Source organism: Oncorhynchus gorbuscha, linkage group LG08 (genome assembly GCF_021184085.1).
Source record: "Oncorhynchus gorbuscha isolate QuinsamMale2020 ecotype Even-year linkage group LG08, OgorEven_v1.0, whole genome shotgun sequence".
In the NCBI taxonomy this organism is placed as follows: domain Eukaryota; kingdom Metazoa; phylum Chordata; class Actinopteri; order Salmoniformes; family Salmonidae; genus Oncorhynchus; species Oncorhynchus gorbuscha.
The window spans coordinates 39,934,800-39,954,844 of record NC_060180.1 but is presented as its reverse complement, the minus strand read 5'-3'; the positions used below and the strand labels follow the sequence as shown (position 1 = coordinate 39,954,844).

Below are 20,045 nucleotides of genomic sequence, written 5' to 3'. Positions count from 1 at the left end.
ACTTCTGTCAAAAATTATAAAACAAAAGCACTTGAATAAATACTATAGTAATGTCTGCAAAAACACTACAGTAAATACTACAGTATACAACAATCTGCAAAAACACTACAGTAAATACTACAGCATACTGTACAATATACAATATGTTGCAGAGTGTTCAATTTGGCTGAGGGGTGCAAGGAGACCCCAAGCTTTGCTAAAACCATAAACAACTACGTGCAGTGTAAGGGATTGTTAAAGAAATGAAAATAGTACTGTAAACTATATTACAGCATCACTGCAGTCAAGCAAAATTACAGTATTAAGCTGGCAACTGTGGTGCCAGCATAATGCTGTAAGTTTACAGGGACATACCTAATGTAATGTACAATTATTTTACAGTACTAAACAGCATTGCAGGTTGTCTTTAGAAGACATATCCCTGAAATGTAATATTGTAAGAAAAACAATGCGTGTACATCTGCAGTGCATTCAGAAAGTATTCAGACCCTTTGACTTTTTCCACATTTTGTTACGTTACAGCCTTATTCTAAAATTGCTTAATTTGTTTTTTCCTCATCAATCTACACACAATAACCAATAATTATTTTGCACATTTATAAAAAATAAAAAAACTGAAATCACAATTCACAAGTAATCACACCATTACTCAATACTTTGTCGAAGCACCTTTGGCTGCGATTACAGCCTCGAGTCTTGGGTAAGAGGCTACAAGCTTGGTGTAACGGATGTGAAACTGCTAGCTTAGTTAGCGGTGCGCGCTAAATAGCGTTTCAATCGGTTACGTCACTTGCTCTGAGACCTTGAAGTAGTAGTTCCCCTTGCTCTGCAAGGGCCGCGGCTCTTGTGGAGCGATGGGTAACGATGCTTCGAGGGTGACTGTTGTCGTTGTGTGCAGAAGGTCCCTGGTTTTCGCCCGGGTATGGGCGAGGGGACGGTTTAAAATTATACTGTTACATTGATGCTGTTGACCCGGATTACTGGTTGCTGCGAAAAAAGGAGGAAGGTCAAAAGGGGGGTGAGTGTAACGGATGTGAAACGGCTAGCTTAGTTAGCGGTACGCGCTAAATAGCGTTTCAATCGGTTACGTCACTTGCTCTGAGACCTTGAAGTAGTAGTTCCCCTTGCTCTGCAAGGGCCGCGGCTTTTGTGGAGCGATGGGTAACGACGCTTCGAGGGTGACTGTTGTCATTGTGTGCAGAAGGTCCCTGGTTCGCGCCCGGGTATGGGCGAGGGGACGGTTTAAAATTATACTGTTACATTGGTGGGACGGTTTAAAATTATAATGTTACATTGGCACACCTCTATTTGGGGATTTTCTCCCATTCTTCTCTGCAGATCCTCTCAAGCTTGGATGGGCAGCGTCGCTGCACAACTATTTACAGGTGTCTCCAGAGATGGGGAATAGGGTTCAAGTGCGGACTCTGGCAGGGCCACTCAAGAAATTTAAAGACTTGTCCCAAAGCCACTCCTGCATTGTCTTGGCTGTATACTTAGGGTCATTGTCCTGTTGGAAGGGCAACCTTTGCCCCAGTCTGAGGTCCTGAGCACTCTGGAGCAGGTTTTCATCAAGGATCTCTCTGAGCTTTGCTTCGTTCATCTTCCCCTCAATCCTGACTAGTCTCCCAGTCCTTGCAGCTGAAAAAAATCTCCACAGCATAATGCTGCCACCACCATGCTTCACCATAGGGATGGTGCCAGGTTTCCTCCAGACGTGACACTTGGCATTCAGTCCAAAGAGTTCAATCATGGTTTCATCAGACCAGAGAATCTTGTTTCTCATGGTATGAGCATCCTTTAGGTGCCTTTTGGCAAACTCTAAGCGGGCTGTCATGTGCCTTTTTACTGAGGAGTGGCTTCCAGCTAGTCACTCTACCCAAAAGGCCTGATTGGTGGAGTGCTGCAGACATTTTTTTCCTTCTGGAAGGTTCTCTCATCTCCACAGAGGTCACATGCACTGTCAACTGAGGGGACCTTATATAGACAGGTGTGTGCCTTTCTAAATGATGTTCAATCAATTGAATTTACCACAGGTGAACTCTGTGAGAGCAAAATGACAAGATGATGTTATAATACTGTTTATGCATCGAAACGCTTTGAGTACCTTCTCATCTGTGTCTATGTGAACTGAGAGGAGCCTAATGTCCTACAGCTGGCATTCCATAGATAAGATGTGGTGGGTGTAACCAAGATAGAGAGAGCCTGGAGGAATAGAACAAAACACTTATTGTGTCTAATCATTCTTGCATCTGGGAAACAACACCAAAGACAGATGACCACAGGATGAACCCAAAGTGGCTTATGGTGCCCCCAATCTGCATGGGAGGGGTGGAGCCAACTGTGACGAAGCATTTTTAGTATCCGCTATATAAGGACCAGCATTGTTTGTAAAGGTTAGACTCTCGATCCAATACTCTTCGACCATCCTCATTATTACAATTAATCGGAAAAAAGGTGATTCGATTATTCAATAATTATTGAATAAAGATGATTGTTTGAAGAAATGACAGTCTCTCTCACGTGATTAGAATATTCCATGACAACTCCAATCAAGTTGTAGAAACATCTCAAGGATGATTAGTGGAAACAGGATGTACCTGAACTCAATTTTGAGTCTTATAGCAAAGGGTCTAAATATTTATCTAAATAAAATATTGTAATTATTATTATAAATTTGCAACAAAAAAAGTATTATATATTCACTTTGTCATTATGGGGTATTGTGTGTAGATTGATGAGAAACATTATTAATTTAATAGATTTTAGAATAAGGCTGTAACGTGACAAAATGTGGAAAAATTTAAGGGATCTGAATACTTTCCGAATGCTCTGTATATACAGTACCAGGCAAAAGTAAAGACACAGCTCTTATTCAAGGGTTTTTCTTTATTTTTACTATTTTCTTCATTGTAGAATACTAGTGAAGACATCAAAACTAAAATTTAAACAAATAATATTTTAGATTCTTCAAAGTAGCCACCCTTTGCCTTGATGACAGCTTTGCACACTCTTGGCATTCTCTCAGCCAGCTTCATGAGGATTGCTTTTCCAACAGTCTTTTCCTTCACTCAGCGGTCCAACTCATCCCAAACCATCTCAATTGGGTTGAGGTCGGGTGATTGTAAACAGGCCATGTCATCTGATGTAGCACACCATCACTCTCCTTCTTGGTCAAATAGCCCTTACACAGCCAGGAGGTGTGTTTTGGGTCACTCTCCTGTTGAACAACAAATGTTTGTCCTACTAAGGGAAAACCAGATGGGATGGCGTATCATGCAGAATGATGCGCTAGCCATGCTGGTTAAGTGTGCCTTGAATTCTAAATACATCACCAACAGTGTCACCAGCAAAACACCCCCACACCATCACACCTCCTCCTCCATGCTTCACAGTGGGAACCACACATGCAGAGATCATCCGTTTACGTACTCCGCGTATCACAAGGATACGGTGGTTGGATCCAAAAATCTAAAATTTGGACTCATCAGACCAAATGACAGATGTTCACCGGTCTAATGTGCATTGCTCTTGTTTCTTGGCCAAAGCAAGTGTCTTCTTATTGATGTCCTTTAGTAGTGGTTTCTTTGTAGCAATTCAACCATGAAGGCCTGAATCACGCAGTGTCCTCAAACAGTTGATGTTGAAATGTGCAGTTAATTGCCCATTTCTGAGGCTGGTAACTCTAATGAACTTATCCTCTGCAGTAGAGGTAACTATGGGTCTTCCTTTCCTGTGGCAGACCTCATGAGAACCAGTTTCATCATAGCACTTGATGTTTTTTTGCGACTGCACTTAAATAAACTTTTCAGTTTTTTGATGTTCTTGAAATGAGTGACTGACTTTCATGTTTCAAAGGTGACTACCTCATGAAGCTGGTCGAGAGAATGCCAATGTGCAAAGCTGTCATCAAGGCAAAGGGTGGCTACTTTGAAGAATAAAAAATATAAAATATATAATGATTTGTTTAACACTTTTTTGGTTGCTACATGATTTCATTTGTGTTTTTTAATAATTTTGATGTCTTCACTACTTTTCTACAAAATATTAAAAATAAAGAAAAACCCTAGAATGAGTAAGTGTGTCCAAACTTTTGACTGGTACTGTATACATATATATATATGTAAATGCATTTGGCTAAGGTGTGTGCAAACTTCCGACTCCTAGTAAAAATTGCCTGTCTCAGGTCAGTTAGGATCACCACTTTATTTTAAGAATGTGAAATGTCAGAATAATAGTAGATAGAATGATTTATTTCAGCTTTTATTTCTTTCATTACATTCCCAGTGGGTCAGAAGTTTACATACACTCAATTAGTATTTGGTAGCATTGAATTTAAATGCTTTTAGCATAGGTCAAACATTTCAGGTAGCCTTCCACAAGCTTCCCACAATAAGCTGGGTGAATTTTGGCCCATTCCTCCTGACAGAGCTGGTGTAACTGAGTCAGGTTTGTAGGCCTCCTTGCTCGGACATGCTCTTTCAGTTCTGCCCACACATTTTCTATAGCATTGAGGTCAGGACTTTGTGATGGCCACTCCAATACCTTGACTTTGTCCTTAAGCCATTTTGCAACAACTTTGGAAGTATGCTTGGGGTCATTGTCCATTTGGAAGTTTTAACTTCCTGACTGATGTCTTGAGATGTTGATTCAATATATCCACATTCTTTTCCTGCCTCATGATGCCATCTATTTTGTGACGTGCACCAGTTCCTCCCGCAGCAAAGCACCCCCACAACATTATTCTGCCACCCCCTGTCACGCCCTGACCTGAGTATTCTTTGTTTTCTTTATTGTTTTGGTTAGGTCAGGGTGTGACATGGGTGATGTATGTGTTTTTTGTACTGTCTAGGGGTTTTGTAGGTTTTTGGGGTTGTTTACTATCTAGGTGTTTATATATGTCTATGGTTGCCTAGATTGGTTCTCAATTAGAGGCAGGTGTGTATCGTTGTCTCTGATTGGGAACCATATTTAGGCAGCCATCTTCTTTGGGTATTTCGTGGGTTATTGTCTATGTTATGTTGCTTGTGTCTGCACTCATTGTCATCGCGTCACGGTCGTTTTTGTTTAAGTGTTCTTCTTATTCTTCATTCATTAAAAGAAGAATGTATTCAAATTATGCTGCGCTTTGGTCTCCTTTTTACGACGATCGTGACACCCCCGTTCTTCACGGTTTGGATGGTGTTCTTCGGCTTGCAAGCCTCCCGCTTTTTCCTCCAAACATAACGATGGTTACACCCATGGTGTTTATACTTGCATTCTATTGTTTGTACAGGTAAACGTGGTACCTTCGGGAATTTAGAGATTGCTCCCAAGGATGAACCAGACTTGTGGAGGTCTACACTTTTTTTCTGAGGTCTTGACTGATTTATTTTGATTTTCCCATGATGTCAAGCAAAGAGGCACTGAGTTTGAAGGTAGGCCTTAAAATACATCCACAGGTACACCTCCAATTGACTCAAATGATGTCAATCCGAGTAGGTCATTCTTGAAAATACTGAACTATGTAAGAAAAAACGATCAAAACAGATCATCGAAAACGAGGAAAACAACAGTGGAACAGGGAGAAATATTTACTGAACTATAACAACGATTGCTTGCCTGCCTGGCTTTAAGAGAGAAACAAGAGAGAAATTCGAGAGAGAGTGGAGCAGAGAGAGAGGGATGGATGGATAGGAGCGAGCAAGGCTAGACTGGAGCCAGAGAGGAACGCCACCGCAAGCCAACACAGGCTCCGAGATGGCGCTAGCTGAGCATCTGCTGACCCAGCCCGTGTGGCAGGATCTCTGAGAGAATGTGAGATGCAAACAAGGATGTGCGAATTAGTTTCGGTGGCATGTAGATTATAATCCTGATCTTTGAAACCGGTCCTCCTTAGCTCTGATACTAGCACAAACATGTAAAGAGAAAGAGGGGAGAGATTGCTATTACTCAGTGGGTAAAAAGGCAGGTGACAACTGACAAATCAAGCTCGAAATCAAATATTATTCGTCACATGCCCTGTATACAACAGGCTTAAACCTTACTGTGAAATGTTTACTGACAAGCCCTTAACCAACAGTGCAGTTAAGAAAATAGAGTTAAGAATATATTTACTAAATAAACTGAAGTCAAAAAAGTAACACAATAAGATAAAAATAACGAGGCTATATACAGGGGTGGTACCAAGTCAATGTGCTGGGGTACAGGGTAGTCGAGGTAATTGAGGTAACTTGTACATGTAGGTAGGGGTAAAGTGACTATGTATAGATAATAAACAGCGAGTAGCAGCAGTGTAAAAACAAGGGGGTCAATGCAAATAGTCCGGGTGGCCATTTGATTAATTGTTCTGCAATCTTATGGCTTGGGGGTAGAAGCTGTTAAGGAGCCTTTTGGACCTATACTTGGCACCTGGGTACCGCTTGCCGTGCGGTGGCAGAGAGAACTGGTGACTGGTGTCTTTGACAATTTTTGGGGCCTTTCTCTGACACCGCCTATCATACAGTAGTGGCCAAAACATTTGAGAATGACACAAATATTAATTTTCACAAGGTCTGCTGCCTCAGTGTCTTTAGACATTTTTGTCAGATGTTACTATGGAATACTGAAGTATAATTACAAGCATTTCATAAGTGTCAAAGGCTTTTATTGACAATTAAATTAAGGTGAGTGTTGACCCTTCTTTTTCAAGACCTCTGCAATCCGCCCTGGCATGCTGTCAATTAACTTTTGGGCCACATCCTGACTGATTGCAGCCCGTTCTTGCAAAATCAATGCTTGAAGTTTGTCAGAATTTGTGGGTTTCTGTTTGTCCACCCGCCTCTTCCGGATTGACCACAAGTTCTCAATGGGATTAAGGTCTGGGGAGTTTCCTGGCCATGGACCCTAAATATCATTGTTTTGTTCCCCGGGCCACTTAGTTATCACTTTTGCCTTATGTCATGGTGCTCCATCATGCTGGAAAAGGCATTGTTCATCACCAAACTGTTCCTGGATGGTTGGGAGAAGTTGCTCTTGGAGGATGTGTTGGTACCATTCTTTATTCATGGCTGTGTTCTTAGGCAAAATTGGGAGTGAGCCCACTCCCTTGGCCGAGAAGCAAACCCACACGTGAATGGTCTCAGGATGCTTTACTGTTGGCATGACACAGGACTGATGGTAGCGCTCACCTTGTCTTCTCTGGACAAGCTTTTTTCCGGATGCCCCAAAAAATCTGAAAGGGGATTCATCAGAGAAAATGACTTTACCCCAGTCCTCAGCAGTCCAATCCCTGTACCTTTTGCAGAATATCAGTCTGTCCCTGATGTTTTTCCTGGAGAAAAGTGGCTTCTTTGCTGTCCTTCTTGACACCAGGCCACCCACCAAAAGTCTTCGCCTCACTGTACATTGCAGATGCTCTCACACCTGCCTGCTGCCATTCCTGAGCAAGCTCTGTACTGGTGGTGCCCCGATCCCGCAGCTGAATCAACTTTAGGAGACGGTCCTGGTGCTTGCTGGACTTTCTTGGGCGCTCTGAAGCCTTCTTCACAACAATTTAACCGCTCTCCTTTAAGTTCTGATGATCCAATAAATGGTTGATTTAGATGCAATCTTACTGGCAGTAATATCTTTGCCTATGAAGCCCTTTTTGTGCAAAGCAATGACGACGGCACGTGTTTCCTTGCAGGTAACCATGCTTGACAGAGGAAGAACAATGATTCCAAGCACCGCCCTCCTTTTGAAGCTTCCAGTCTGTTATTCGAACTCAATCAGCATGACAGTGTGATCTCCAGCCTTGTCCTCATCAACACTCACACCTGTGTTAACGAAAAAATCACTGACATGATGTCAGTTGGTCCTTTTGTGGCAGGGCTGAAATACAGTGGAAATAATTTTGGGGGATTCAATTAATTTGCATGGCAAAGAGGGACTTTGCAATTAATTGCAATTCATCTGATCACTCTTCAGAACATTCTGGAGTATATGCAAATTGCCATCATACAAACTGAGGTAGTAGACTTTGTGAAAATTAATATTTGTGTCATTCTCAAAACTTTTGGCCACGACTGTAGAGGTCCTGGATGGCAGGAAGCTTGGCCCCAGTGATTTACTGGGCCGTACGCACTACTCTCTGCAGCGCCTTACAGTCAGATGCCGAGCAGTTGTAATACCAGGTGGTGATGCTCTCAGTGGTGCAGCTGTAGAACTGTTTCAGGATCTGAGAACCCATGCTAAATCCTTTCAGTCTCCTGAGGGGGAATAGGCCTTGTCGTGCCCTCTTCATGCCTATCTTGGTGTGTTTGGACCATGATAGGTTGTTGGTGATGTGAACACCAAGGAACTTGAAACTCTCAACCCGCTCCACTACAGTCGATGTGCATGGGGGCGTGTCCGGCCCTGTAGTCCACGATCAGCTCCTTTGTCTTGCTAATGTTAAGGGAGAGCTCAGTGACTTTCAGCGTGCCACCGTCATAGGATGCCACCTTTCCAACAAGTCAGTTTGTCACATTTCTGCCCTGCTAGAGCTGCACCGGTCAACTGTAAGTGCTGTTGTTTTTTTTTCATCTAGTCTGCATCTCACAAAGATACGGTGGTTGGACAAAAAATGTCAAATTTGGACTCATCAGACCAAAGGACACATTTCCACCGGTCTAATGTTCATTGCTCTCTTCATATTATTGGTATCCTTTAGTAGTGGGTTCTTTGCAGCAATTCAACCATCTCCTATGAACAAATGATGTTGAGATGTGTCTGTTACTTGAACTATGTGAAGCATTTATCTGGGCTGCCATTTCTGAGGCTGGTAAGCAGAGGTAACTCTGGATCTTCCTTTCCTGTGATGGTACTCATGAGAGCTAGTTTCATCTTAGAGCTTGGTGGTTTTTGCGACTGCACTTGAAGAAACTTTCAAAGTTATTGACATTTTCCGTATTGGCTAACCTTTGTCTTAAAGTAATGATGGACTGTTGTTTCTCTTTGCTTATTTGAGCTGTTCTTGCCATAATATGGACCTGGTCTTTTACCAAATAGGGCTATCTTCTGCTCAAACCAATTAAGGAAAGAAATTCTACAAATTAACTTTTAACAAGGCACACCTGTTAATTGAAATGCATTCCAGGTGACTACCTCGTGAAGCTGGTTAAGTAAATTGTGGCTTAGACAATGAGGAAGCCCTTTACACACACTTCAAAGTGTTAAATACAGAATCGAACGTGATCCCTTGAATTATGTCTTGACCAATGGTACCAATACCAATTGCATGGGATCGATTGATGATTGATTGTTGGGCAGAATCTCACCCAGTGTTATGTATACCGCCAGGATTTTGAGTTTTTATTATACCTGAGCCTAGAGGATTTGCCACTTCAAATACATCCTGGTAGAGAATGATAGACAGTGATGAGGGGGACTCTTGTAACAGTACTTTTTCCTATGCAGTTTTTTCATTTGTCACATCCTCTAAAACATTGCCAACAGAGACATGCATTTTTGCCTGTTTGTAATGGTCTTTCATAGGTGAGATGAGACGATTATGGACTACATGAAAAGGAGGACCAGGCACGCCCCTATTCTCATTGACGGGGCTGTAGTGGAGCAGGTTGAGAGCCTCAAGTTCCTTAGTTTCCACATCAGAGGAAGGCCCTAAAAATTGTCAGACTCCAGCCATCCTAGTCATAGACTGTTCTCTCTGCTACAGCACGGCAAGCGGTATCGGAGCACAAAGTCTAGGTCCAAAAGGCTTCTTAACAGCTTCTACTCCAAAGCCATAAGACTCCTGAACAGCTAATCAAATAGCTACCCAGACTATTTACATCCCCCCCCCTCCCTCCCTCTTTTACATTGCTGCTAATCTCTGTCACTTTAAATCTACCTACATGTACATATTACCTCAATGACCTTGACCAGCCTGTGCCCCCACACATTGACTCTGTACCGGTACCCTCTGTATATAGCCTCGCTGCAAATATTTTACTGCTGCTGGTTAATTTGTTATTTAAAAAAAAAGTTTACTTAACACTTATTTTTCTTACCACTGCACATTGTTGGTTAAGTAAGCACTTCATTGTGTCTACAACTCCTGTTGTATCCGGCGCATGTGACAAATAACATTTGATTTGACTGTCCCAGGAGAGATTTCAGTGTCTCTTTGATGGGGATGAATTGACAGAAACATTCCTTGCCACTAGCATCAGAACCAAGGTAAATCTGATTGGGCTCAACATAGCTAAAGTTAAAAAAAAAAAAAATGCCTCTATGTTCTGTAAGCAGATCTTCTTGTGATACTTCATCAATTATTTGCTTTATCTCCCTGACCTACAAGTTAAGCATAGACAACTTCTTGTAATGTCCCTGCTTCACTTGTTTTGAGAGCACACTTTTCATTCCACAGTTGTGGACCTCCTGGAGCTCTACTGTGGACTGTATTGTGCTGGCTGGCATCTTCAGGTAAAACAAGGCCTAGTTTGCATCTGTGAGTGTGACATCTACTGTGTCTTATCATCTACGGTGTTTTCTACATTCTGTCTGACATAACTGTGATCTACAAACGGTTCCTTATGTTTTCTGCTCAGATGGATGTTAAAAGATGGCCTGACCCGGAAATATAGAGCATTCGGAAAGTGTTCAGACCCCTTCCCTTTCTCCACATTTTGTTACATTTAAAGCCTTATTCTAAAACGTATTAAATACATGTTTTCCCTCAATCTACACATAATACCCCAAAATGGCAATGTGAAAACAGGTTTTTGGACATTTTTCAGATTTATAAAAAATGAAAAACAGAAATACCTTATTAAGTATTCAGACCCTTTGCTATGAAACTCGAAATTGAGCTCAGGTGCATCCTGAATCTATTTATCCTTGAGATATTGTATATCTTGATTGGAGTCCACCTTTGGTAAATTCAATTGATTGGATATGGTTTGGAAAGGCACCACAGTTGACAGTGCATGTCAGAGCAAAAACCAAGCCATGAGGTTAAAGGAATTGTCCGTAGAGCTCAGAGAAAGGATTGTGTCTAGGTACAGATCTGGGGAAGGGTACCAAAAAATTTCTGCAGCATTGAAGGTCCCCAAGAACACAGCTGGCTGCCCGAACAAACTGAGCAAGGGCCTTGGTCAGGGACGTAGCCAAGAACCAGATGGTTGCTCTGACAGAGCTCCTCTGTGGAGATGGGACCAATCAGGCCTTTATGGCCAGACGGAAGCCACTCCTGTAAAAGACACATGACAGCACGCTTGGAGTTTACCAAAAGGCACCTAAAGGACTCTCAGACCAAGAGAAATAAATGTCTCTGATATTTATACACACACACAACTCAATAACCATAAAGTATACACGCATGCACACATTAGAATATCCTTGGTAGTATTGAGGATATAATCTTTCAATTCCTTCTCCATTTCACCACAGTTCAGCTTTTCTCCCTTCCTCCGCCATGACTATGCTACATCTACCTTAATTTATGGAATGTCTTGCCTCCAACCACTCAGCATGATAAAGCTTTGACTGTTCACTTTATGGACATACACATACCCAAACACTCGGGCTTGGCACTTCTCTCTGCTTCTTTCAAACACAAACACCCCCACACATCTGATTTCACCCTCTCTGCTGAGTGTTTCCCAGTACTCGTCCCTCCATCTCTCTCTCACACACACAGTGTCACAAACGTCTGTCTGTTTGCTGATGATTCGGCCTGGCTCCAGACACAGAAAGTACCCTCTGCGCCCTCCTGACTCCCTCTACCCAAAAAACATGTGGCAGGAAGAGGGAAGTACCCCTAACCAACAAGCCCTCTAACTGAACACCCAGCCTGCCCTCTACTCAAAAAGCTGGAGGGAAGAAAAAGCCTACTGAATAGGTTGACCACAGAAAAATATTGTTTTTGTTCAACCATTGACAAAGCAAAGAGCAATTCATGTGTCAGAGCAATTTAAAGAGATCAACATGTTTATGAAATAGGGTGGAAATGAAGTTATTTGTTGAGGTTTGTGGAGGGTTGAAAAAGGAGAGGTCTGTTAAGAGTCAGGCCCTGAGGTATGAGGCAAAAGTCAATCAGAAATACAATGCCTAATGCCAATGACCACAGGCGTATTCATTACGCCATTTCTGTTGCAAAACGTTTCTTTAAACGGATGCCATAGGAAGGAAACAGGGAGGGACCTACCTGAATTTGTCCAATAAAAACTTGTTTTCGTTGCAAAATGCAACTGTTCGCACTAATGATTACACCCCACATGTTCAAGTGTAGCGTGTGCACAAGCATTCACACAACCACACCAACAGAATGAAGAGTACACACCAAAACTTTACATAAAATGCCTTTTGTATTAAAAGTTGTTCAATCCAGACAAGTGGGTGGTAAAAGGCTCGTCTGGGGTCAAAATTACAATTGAAATCAGGAATTCACATTTCAGAAAGAAACTATTTCTAAGATAAAAACAAACATGGCTTACTTTTTGCTGAACCCACAACATAAAGCTGTTTGGGCTCATACTCTCAGTGGGGATAAAAAGAGCTCAAACTTTGCACTGAAATAACTGTTATTCCATCTACACCTCGACTTCCTCACTGAAAAAGACAAAAAGGGCCATTACATTTTATTTCAAATCCCTTTTTGACTGTACACCTTTTTGATTTGAACACCATGTCTTCATCACTGGAAAATATAAACAGCTGGGTTTAACAAAATGTTAAATCTTACAAACAGGGTTGTCAAACTACTTAATTATTTCTTAATTTCAGTCTTTCAAAAAATATATTTTAACTTCAATTATCTAAAAACACATCAACTTCAACTTTTTCATTTTTCGCATTAAAAAAAATATTTTATTCATTTTATGAATGAGCCAATTGTAAACTGGGGATTATTAGGTGACCGTGATGGTTTGAGGGCCAGATTAGGAATTTTAGCCAGGACACCGAGGTTAACACCCCTACTCTTACGATAAGTGCCATGGGACTTTAATGACCTCAGAGAGTCAGGACACCCGTTTAACATCCCACCCGAAAGACGGCACCCTACACAGGGCAGTGTCCTTTGTACTAGCATAGACCCTATTCTACATAATGTGAGGTGTTTGTATTGTGCCTGCCATTGGTTGAGACACAGCATGCTCTTGAATACAGGGTGGGTGTTATGTTTTGGCTAAATGTATTAAAATGGGAATAACAGAAATGTCAGCTTTCAAATGGTACCACAAAGATGATTTGTCCACATATCAAAAAATGTTGACTTGAATTAGAATATCAGTTGTTTGAAATTACACTGTCAATAGTCCATGTGACACCTATTGAAATCATAGAAATATACATAATAGACATTCCCATTTAAGTTGACATTCAACGGTGAGTGGACCGGTGGCCATCTTTGTGAAAGTAAAAATGTTCATTTTAATGGTGTGCCACCAGCTAAATTCCACTGGTCTGAAGGGATATACTTCATAGAATGGAACTATTTCTAAAGATTCAAATGGCACCCAACCTGTATTTAAGAGTATGCTGTGTCTCAACTGATGGCACCCAACCTGTATTTAAGAGTATGCTATGTCTCAACTGATGGCACCCAACCTGTATTTAAGAGTATGCTGTGTCTCAACTGATGACACCCACCCTGTATTTAAGAGTATGCTGTGTCTCAACTGATGGCACCCAACCTGTATTTAAGAGTATGCTGTGTCTCAACTGATGGCACCCAACCTGTATTTAAGAGTATGCTGTGTAGCCTAGTGGTTAGAGCGTTGGACTAGTAACCGGAAGGTTGCGAGTTCAAACCCCCGAGCTGACAAGGTACAAATATGTCATTCTGCCCCCTCTGCCACTGTTCCCAGGCTGTCATTGAAAATAAGAATATGTTCTTAACTGGTTAAATAAAGGTAAAAAAATATATATTAAAATTGATGGCACCCAACCTGTCTCTGTGGTAGTTGTTTATACCTCAGGGCCTGACTCTGTGTCTCAACTGATGGCGGGCACCATAAAATGTTTTGTTTTTTAAAAATAGTTTGACAAGCCTGTTAAGCTTTTAAATTACATCAAACTCAACCATTTGTATTTCCCAGTGATGAAGAAATTATGTCTCAAAAATTGGGTCAACTTTGAGCACCTCTATCTCCTGAATCTTTTGGCTTTCAGTTCCAAAATGTCACTTTCTGACCACCTCTTCCATGGGCAAATGTGCACGTAAAGTTGAGTTCTAATCAAAAAAGAGTGAGGTCAAAAAGTGATAGAAATCAAACGGAACAAATGAAACGGTAAAGTACTGTTGTGATTGTAGGGCTCCTTGGTTGGCACATACAGACACAGGTGTATTTCTTAGGAAGGCACTTGACATGGGGTCCTGCCCCCCCCCATGTCACATCAGTAAGGACCTTGTTTGTGCACATTGAAGAGTGAGATGGGCAGGGGAAGTTAAATCCAACATTACCAAATCCTGAAGAAAAACACAAAGAACAGCAACCCACAACACTCCATGGCCTGACAACACATCTTGGTAGGACTTTTTGTCTGCAGGTAAAACACAATTTCTTGATGTTTAGACTGTGTGTTATGTTTAGTCATTTTAAATTAGTTGCTCAGGTTTAAACTAGTTCCAGTGACCAGTGCATATTCACAGAGTTTGGGGTTTATTTGACACTAAAAATCCAAACATGAGCTTTTGCATGGAGGAGGAGGAAGGGGGGGGTCCTTGAGCCCATCAGAATCCACACAAAAAGTGACCAATCCCTGTTCACCAAAGGGACTAATCCTCTAATCCCTCTCCAGGCCAGAAGGACCCGCCCAGAAACCATGAAAAAGTACAACTCAACAGTAATCAAACCCCACCAAAGTTCCAGAACAAAAAGCGTCTCTTAGGTTTTTACAATAAGACATTCCCAGTTAGGCACGTTTCCAGAAAAAGTGTCAATTACAAAGCTGTGTGATATTTTTTTTTTTAAATCTCAAACATTCAAGTACTTTGTCATGTAAACACTTTTTAGGCTATTTCAATATAAATTGTCGTCATCATCGATTGTTGTGTGCAAATAACTTTCCAATAATACTGACGGTCGCATTATCAAAAAGAGGCCGTATAATTTTGTTATCAACAGGTTATCAAAACAGGCCTTGTTTTTTAAAATGAGTTTTACTTAGCTAGATAACAATCACAGTTGCAAACTTAAAGATGTTTTCTTAGAAAAGAACACAAGAACAACAGCGATCTCCACCGCTGGGTAAAGAGGAATAGTTCATCTGTCTCACGATTTCTGCGAACAGTTCGTCGACCAAGCCTTTATTTTTGGCAGAAGTTTCCATAAACGGGCAATTCCACTCCTGAGCCAGCACCTTGCCTTCCCCGGAAGAGACCTCTCTCTCGCCTTCCAAGTCCACTTTATTTCCAACCAATACCATGGGCACTCGCTCGTATCTTTTCACTCGGATGATTTGATCCCTCAACGCCTTGATGTCTTGGAAGCTCTGCTGGTTGACCAGACTGTAGACCAAAATAAACCCCTGCCCGTTTTTGATGTACAGGTCTCGCATGGAGGCGAACTGTTCGGTCCCCGCCGTGTCCAGTATCTCCAGCACAGAGGGAGACGAGTCCACCTCGATCTCCTTTCGGTAAAAATCCTCTATTGTGGGGTCGTATTTCTCAATGAAGGATCCCGTCACAAACTGGACAGTCAATGCAGATTTACCCACGCCGCCCGAGCCCAACACGACCACTTTATACTCCCTCATGGCTTCGGAAAACAGACAGCCCCTCTCCACGAATCCTCTACCCACCCGCTGGCCGACCCGATGTTTTCAGACCGCAGAAAGGCAGCTCTTTCGAGGGTGGGAGTTGTCAAATCCCTCGGCGGAAACGCTTTCGAGGGTCGTCTCCGAAGGTCCTGGTAAGAATCCGAAGAGAGCGGCCGTTTCCGAACATTAATAATATAACGCGTTGCACATTTTCCGTTGTTTGTACCGTGCCACGGTGTTAAAAAGCGTGATCTCTTCTATGGCTGGCGTTTCCTGCACACAGTTTCTCAACGCAAGACAACTAACGTCACGAGCCAAGGCTGAGTTCTGTGATTTCTTAAAGGGGCAGTCACCCAAAACATTAGTCTACGCAAATATTAGTCACCTGGGGCCTCATTTATAAACCGTGCTTGCATACAAAATATACCCCAAAAATGTGCGTGCGCCAGTTAACTAAAAAAACCTGACGTGAGAATGTGTTCACCACCCTGCAAATTTGAGACATCAGCTGTTCTAATACCCATACTAACATTCTGTATACTACATACAAGAGTATATACTACATATTATTAGTTAATTTTTAGTATATTGTAAGCAAACAGTATCATTTCAGTTGAGTGTACTAGCGCTTCGCCTGTCTACTGGAAGTTGAGATATGCAACCTCTTGCTAGCTTGTTAGCATAGCTAACAAATTGCTAGCTAGACATCTTATGACTTCATTGTGACTTCATTAACAATGTCCATTGAGAACAAACAACGATTTTACCGCTTAGCTGAGAATGACGTGAATAATCAAGTCATTAAACGCTGAGTAGTTAGTTAGATAGCATATAATATACTGACTGGCAAGTTCGATGTATTACCAGCCAACTAACGTAAACTCACTCACTTTTGTACATCGCCTTGGTCCGTACAATTGACCTTATTTTTAGCTCCCCAAAAACGTAATACTTCCAGATCAACTGTGATGTCAATACCTTTGTAAAGCACAATTTCTCCCCTTTCCAACAGAATCAATTACATGACCCCATGCTGTCCGTTTCTGCATAATTCAACAAGGAAATGAGCTCCGTCGGGTCTTTTTAAAACTGGCAGGTGGGGAAGCGAAACTAATGCGTGATAGTGAGAAGGAGAAATATTGTGTGGGAAAATTGCTTTTTTTCACTCGATCTGTCCAACTTATCACCTTATCGCCTCTAAAATGTAAATAAAACACTATTAAGAGTTTATATAATGTGTCATTACATACCTATTCAAAGGTTTGTGTCGAATTTGAATCTGGTTTTTAGGGGGGTGCTAAAGTGATCTTCAGAAGTAAACAGCAGCTTTGAGAGTCATGATCACATGCATTGATGGCGCAGAAAATGACTAGGTATACCCCCTTACCCCCCTAAAACCAGGTCACTGTCCATTTCTTGTTTCTAAAGGATGAGAGAAGTGCTACACCTGGTGGAGAGAGATTGTAAGACAGAAATAGTTGCTTTATGCGTGCTGTACGTTACGACATGACGTTCCAATACTATAGAGCCATTACCATGTCGATCAACGCTTGAATAGAAATGCAGTTCACACCCCCGATTTTGAAGTCAACACAGTCGCTACAGTCCCATTCGTTTTCTTTGTAGCCTCGTTTGAATGTTGCCGTTGCGCACATTTGTACGGAATGGGGTGAGTTTACGTTACATTACATCATTACATTAAAGTCATTTAGCAGACGCTCTTATCCAGAGCGACTAACGTTAGGACTGTAGCTAGCAAACATACCGGTACATACAAGCAACTGCTGTAATAATATGCTATGCGGTTCGTAAGGCTAGCGTAGCTAACAAATTGTCAGACAACATAACGTGTAACGTAACTAAATTGAAAAGGCATTACTTTATTACATTGTTCAAGCAATAAATATGTATCTGCTCTCGTCGGACTTTGGCTGCAAATTTTCTGCCATTTTCTTCAAATCTGAAAATGTTTTAAAGCCACGCCCATTTTCTCAAGTATTGCATTATGGGCCCCAAAAACAAGGAAATAGTGTCCACCGCTTGTATACTTTGCATTTTGGCAAATGTATGACATTCGGGAACTTTTGGCATACTAACTATATCCATACTATGACCAATAAACATACTAAATTTGTCACTAATAGTATGGTTAGGACAGACAAAATTTATTCACTATTTAACGGATTTTCCCCCTAGAAAAGTGAGGCGAGCAAGCAATTTGTTATTTTATTTATATGGAATAACAGTACTTTACCACATTGTCCTAGGCACATGTGCAGGCTCTAGGCCTAATGTGAGCTTCAAGAGTTATATGATTCCATGTGAAAACCTACACTATTTTTCTTAAAAAGAATGGAGATGTTGCAATGTTGTTATAACCATGAGAAATTAAACACAATGGGAAGCATAACTTGTGAAAGTTTATTTTCCTGATTAAAAAAATATCTGATCAAATCAAGAACAGCTTCACAAGACACCATAACTAAAGTTGGCCATGTGCAGTAGATCACCTACTGGGTGTCAACAAACAATGTAGAATCATCTGGAAATGAAAATGACGGCCAATGTTCTGTGGTCCGACGCAATAGCACAATCACCTGCTGCTTCTTACTGTTCAACAGCACGGTGTGTTTAGCCCTCAATTTATTGTTTATTCTGGTCTCTAGGGTGTTCATTTATTTTTAAGATTTATTGGAGCTCTCGTAATGAACTGCTTTCCGTCTTGCTTATACACTGGGCACATTGGCCTGACATGTTGGAATTGTTTGAGCCTCACCAACTCTCCCCCCTCATGAAAATCTGAACATCCACAATGGACACACACATATCTAGGAATGGCACTGATTGCTGGGTAATTCTGCGTCTCCACTTGCATTCCACAGGTTAGCCCCTTGAAAGAAACTATCTGCTCATGATATGGATTGTCTTCTTGGAAAATCTCTGAACCACATGTACAAAATGTTCTCATCCCAAATGCGTTTGACTGCTTTTCTGTTCATCTTTAGACAGCTTGCTTTTGGCATACAAGCACCTTGGTTTTTCACATTCAACACGGTTGATGGTCGCTCTCACCTTTTCACTGACCATGGCAGCACTCCTCTTTACTTTAAATGTTCAATATTTGGTGTCAGAGAAGGATAGAGAAGGCCCATCCTTGTCAGTGGTGTCCAAGCTGTACAGATCATCACATTTCTGGTGCTCACGTCTGTCTGCTGTCAATGTTGGATCAGGCACAAGCCTTAATTTCATAAATTGTTCTTCTGGTAAGCGTGAAGGATTCATTAAGCAGTACCAGCATGGAGTATTTATTAAGCAGTACCAGCATGGAGGATTCATTAAGCAGTACCAGCATGGAGTATTTATTAAGCAGTACCAGCATGGAGGATTCATTAAGCAGTACCAGCATGAAGGATTCATTAAGTAGTACCAGCATGGAGGATTCATTAAGCAGTACCAGCGTGAAGGATTTATTAAGCAGTACCAGCGTGAAGGATTCATTAAGCAGTTCCAACATGGAGGATTTATTAAGCAGTACCAGCGTGAAGGATTTATTAAGCAGTACCAGCGTGAAGGATTCATTAAGCAGTACCAGCATGGAGGATTCAATAAGCAGTTCCAGCATGGAGGATTCATTAAGCAGTACCAGCATGGAGGATTCATTAAACAGTACCAGCGTGAAGGATTCATTAAGCAGTACCAGCATGGAGGATTCATTAAGCAGTTCCAGCATGGAGGATTCATTAAGCAGTACCAGCATGGAGGATTCATTAAGCAGTACCAGCATGGAGGATTCATTAAGCAGTACCAGCATGGAGGATTCATTAAGCAGTACCAACATGGAGGATTCATTAAGCAGTACCAGCATGGATGATTCATTAAGCAGTACCAGCATGGAGGATTCATTAAGCAGTACCAGCATAGAGGATTCATTAAGCAGTACCAGCATGGAGGATTCATTAAGCAGTACCAGCATGGAGGATTCATTAAGCAGTACCAGCATGGAGGATTCATTAAGCAGTATCAGCATGGAGGATTCATTAATGCATACTGTTTTCAAAATCCTCTTTCGGGTCTGGCTTTTTGGTGGCTGTTTTACGCTTGTCATTGTGTTACACTTCTTCACGAGCTTCTTATTTGATTCTTCCATCTTCTTCCTCGCCAGGGCTGTTCCCTGAAACCCCAAGTTTAGAAGGGAATTAACTCTCTCGGCAGGGTTGGCCCAGCTGTCATCTGATGCTGTTCTACAGGCCATAAGCATGTCAAGATCCAGTTGAACAAACAAGAGTGTGTGGCATGCTTGAACAGAGACATATGTGGTTCTGTGATCTGGCCCACCATCAGATTGAATGATCAAGATTGACATC

The 20,045-nt window shown here is 41.6% G+C and overlaps 1 protein-coding gene across 1 annotated transcript; it reads right to left on the bottom strand.

The window, feature by feature from the left end:
- Positions 1 to 13,913: 13,913 nt before the first annotated feature.
- LOC124041647 (ras-related protein Rap-2b-like) lies at positions 13,914 to 16,015 on the bottom strand. The gene has a single exon (XM_046359464.1). The coding sequence runs from the start codon at positions 15,676 to 15,678 to the stop codon at positions 15,130 to 15,132; it is 549 nt and encodes a 182-aa protein (XP_046215420.1). The 5' UTR covers positions 15,679 to 16,015; the 3' UTR covers positions 13,914 to 15,129.
- Positions 16,016 to 20,045: the final 4,030 nt, after the last annotated feature.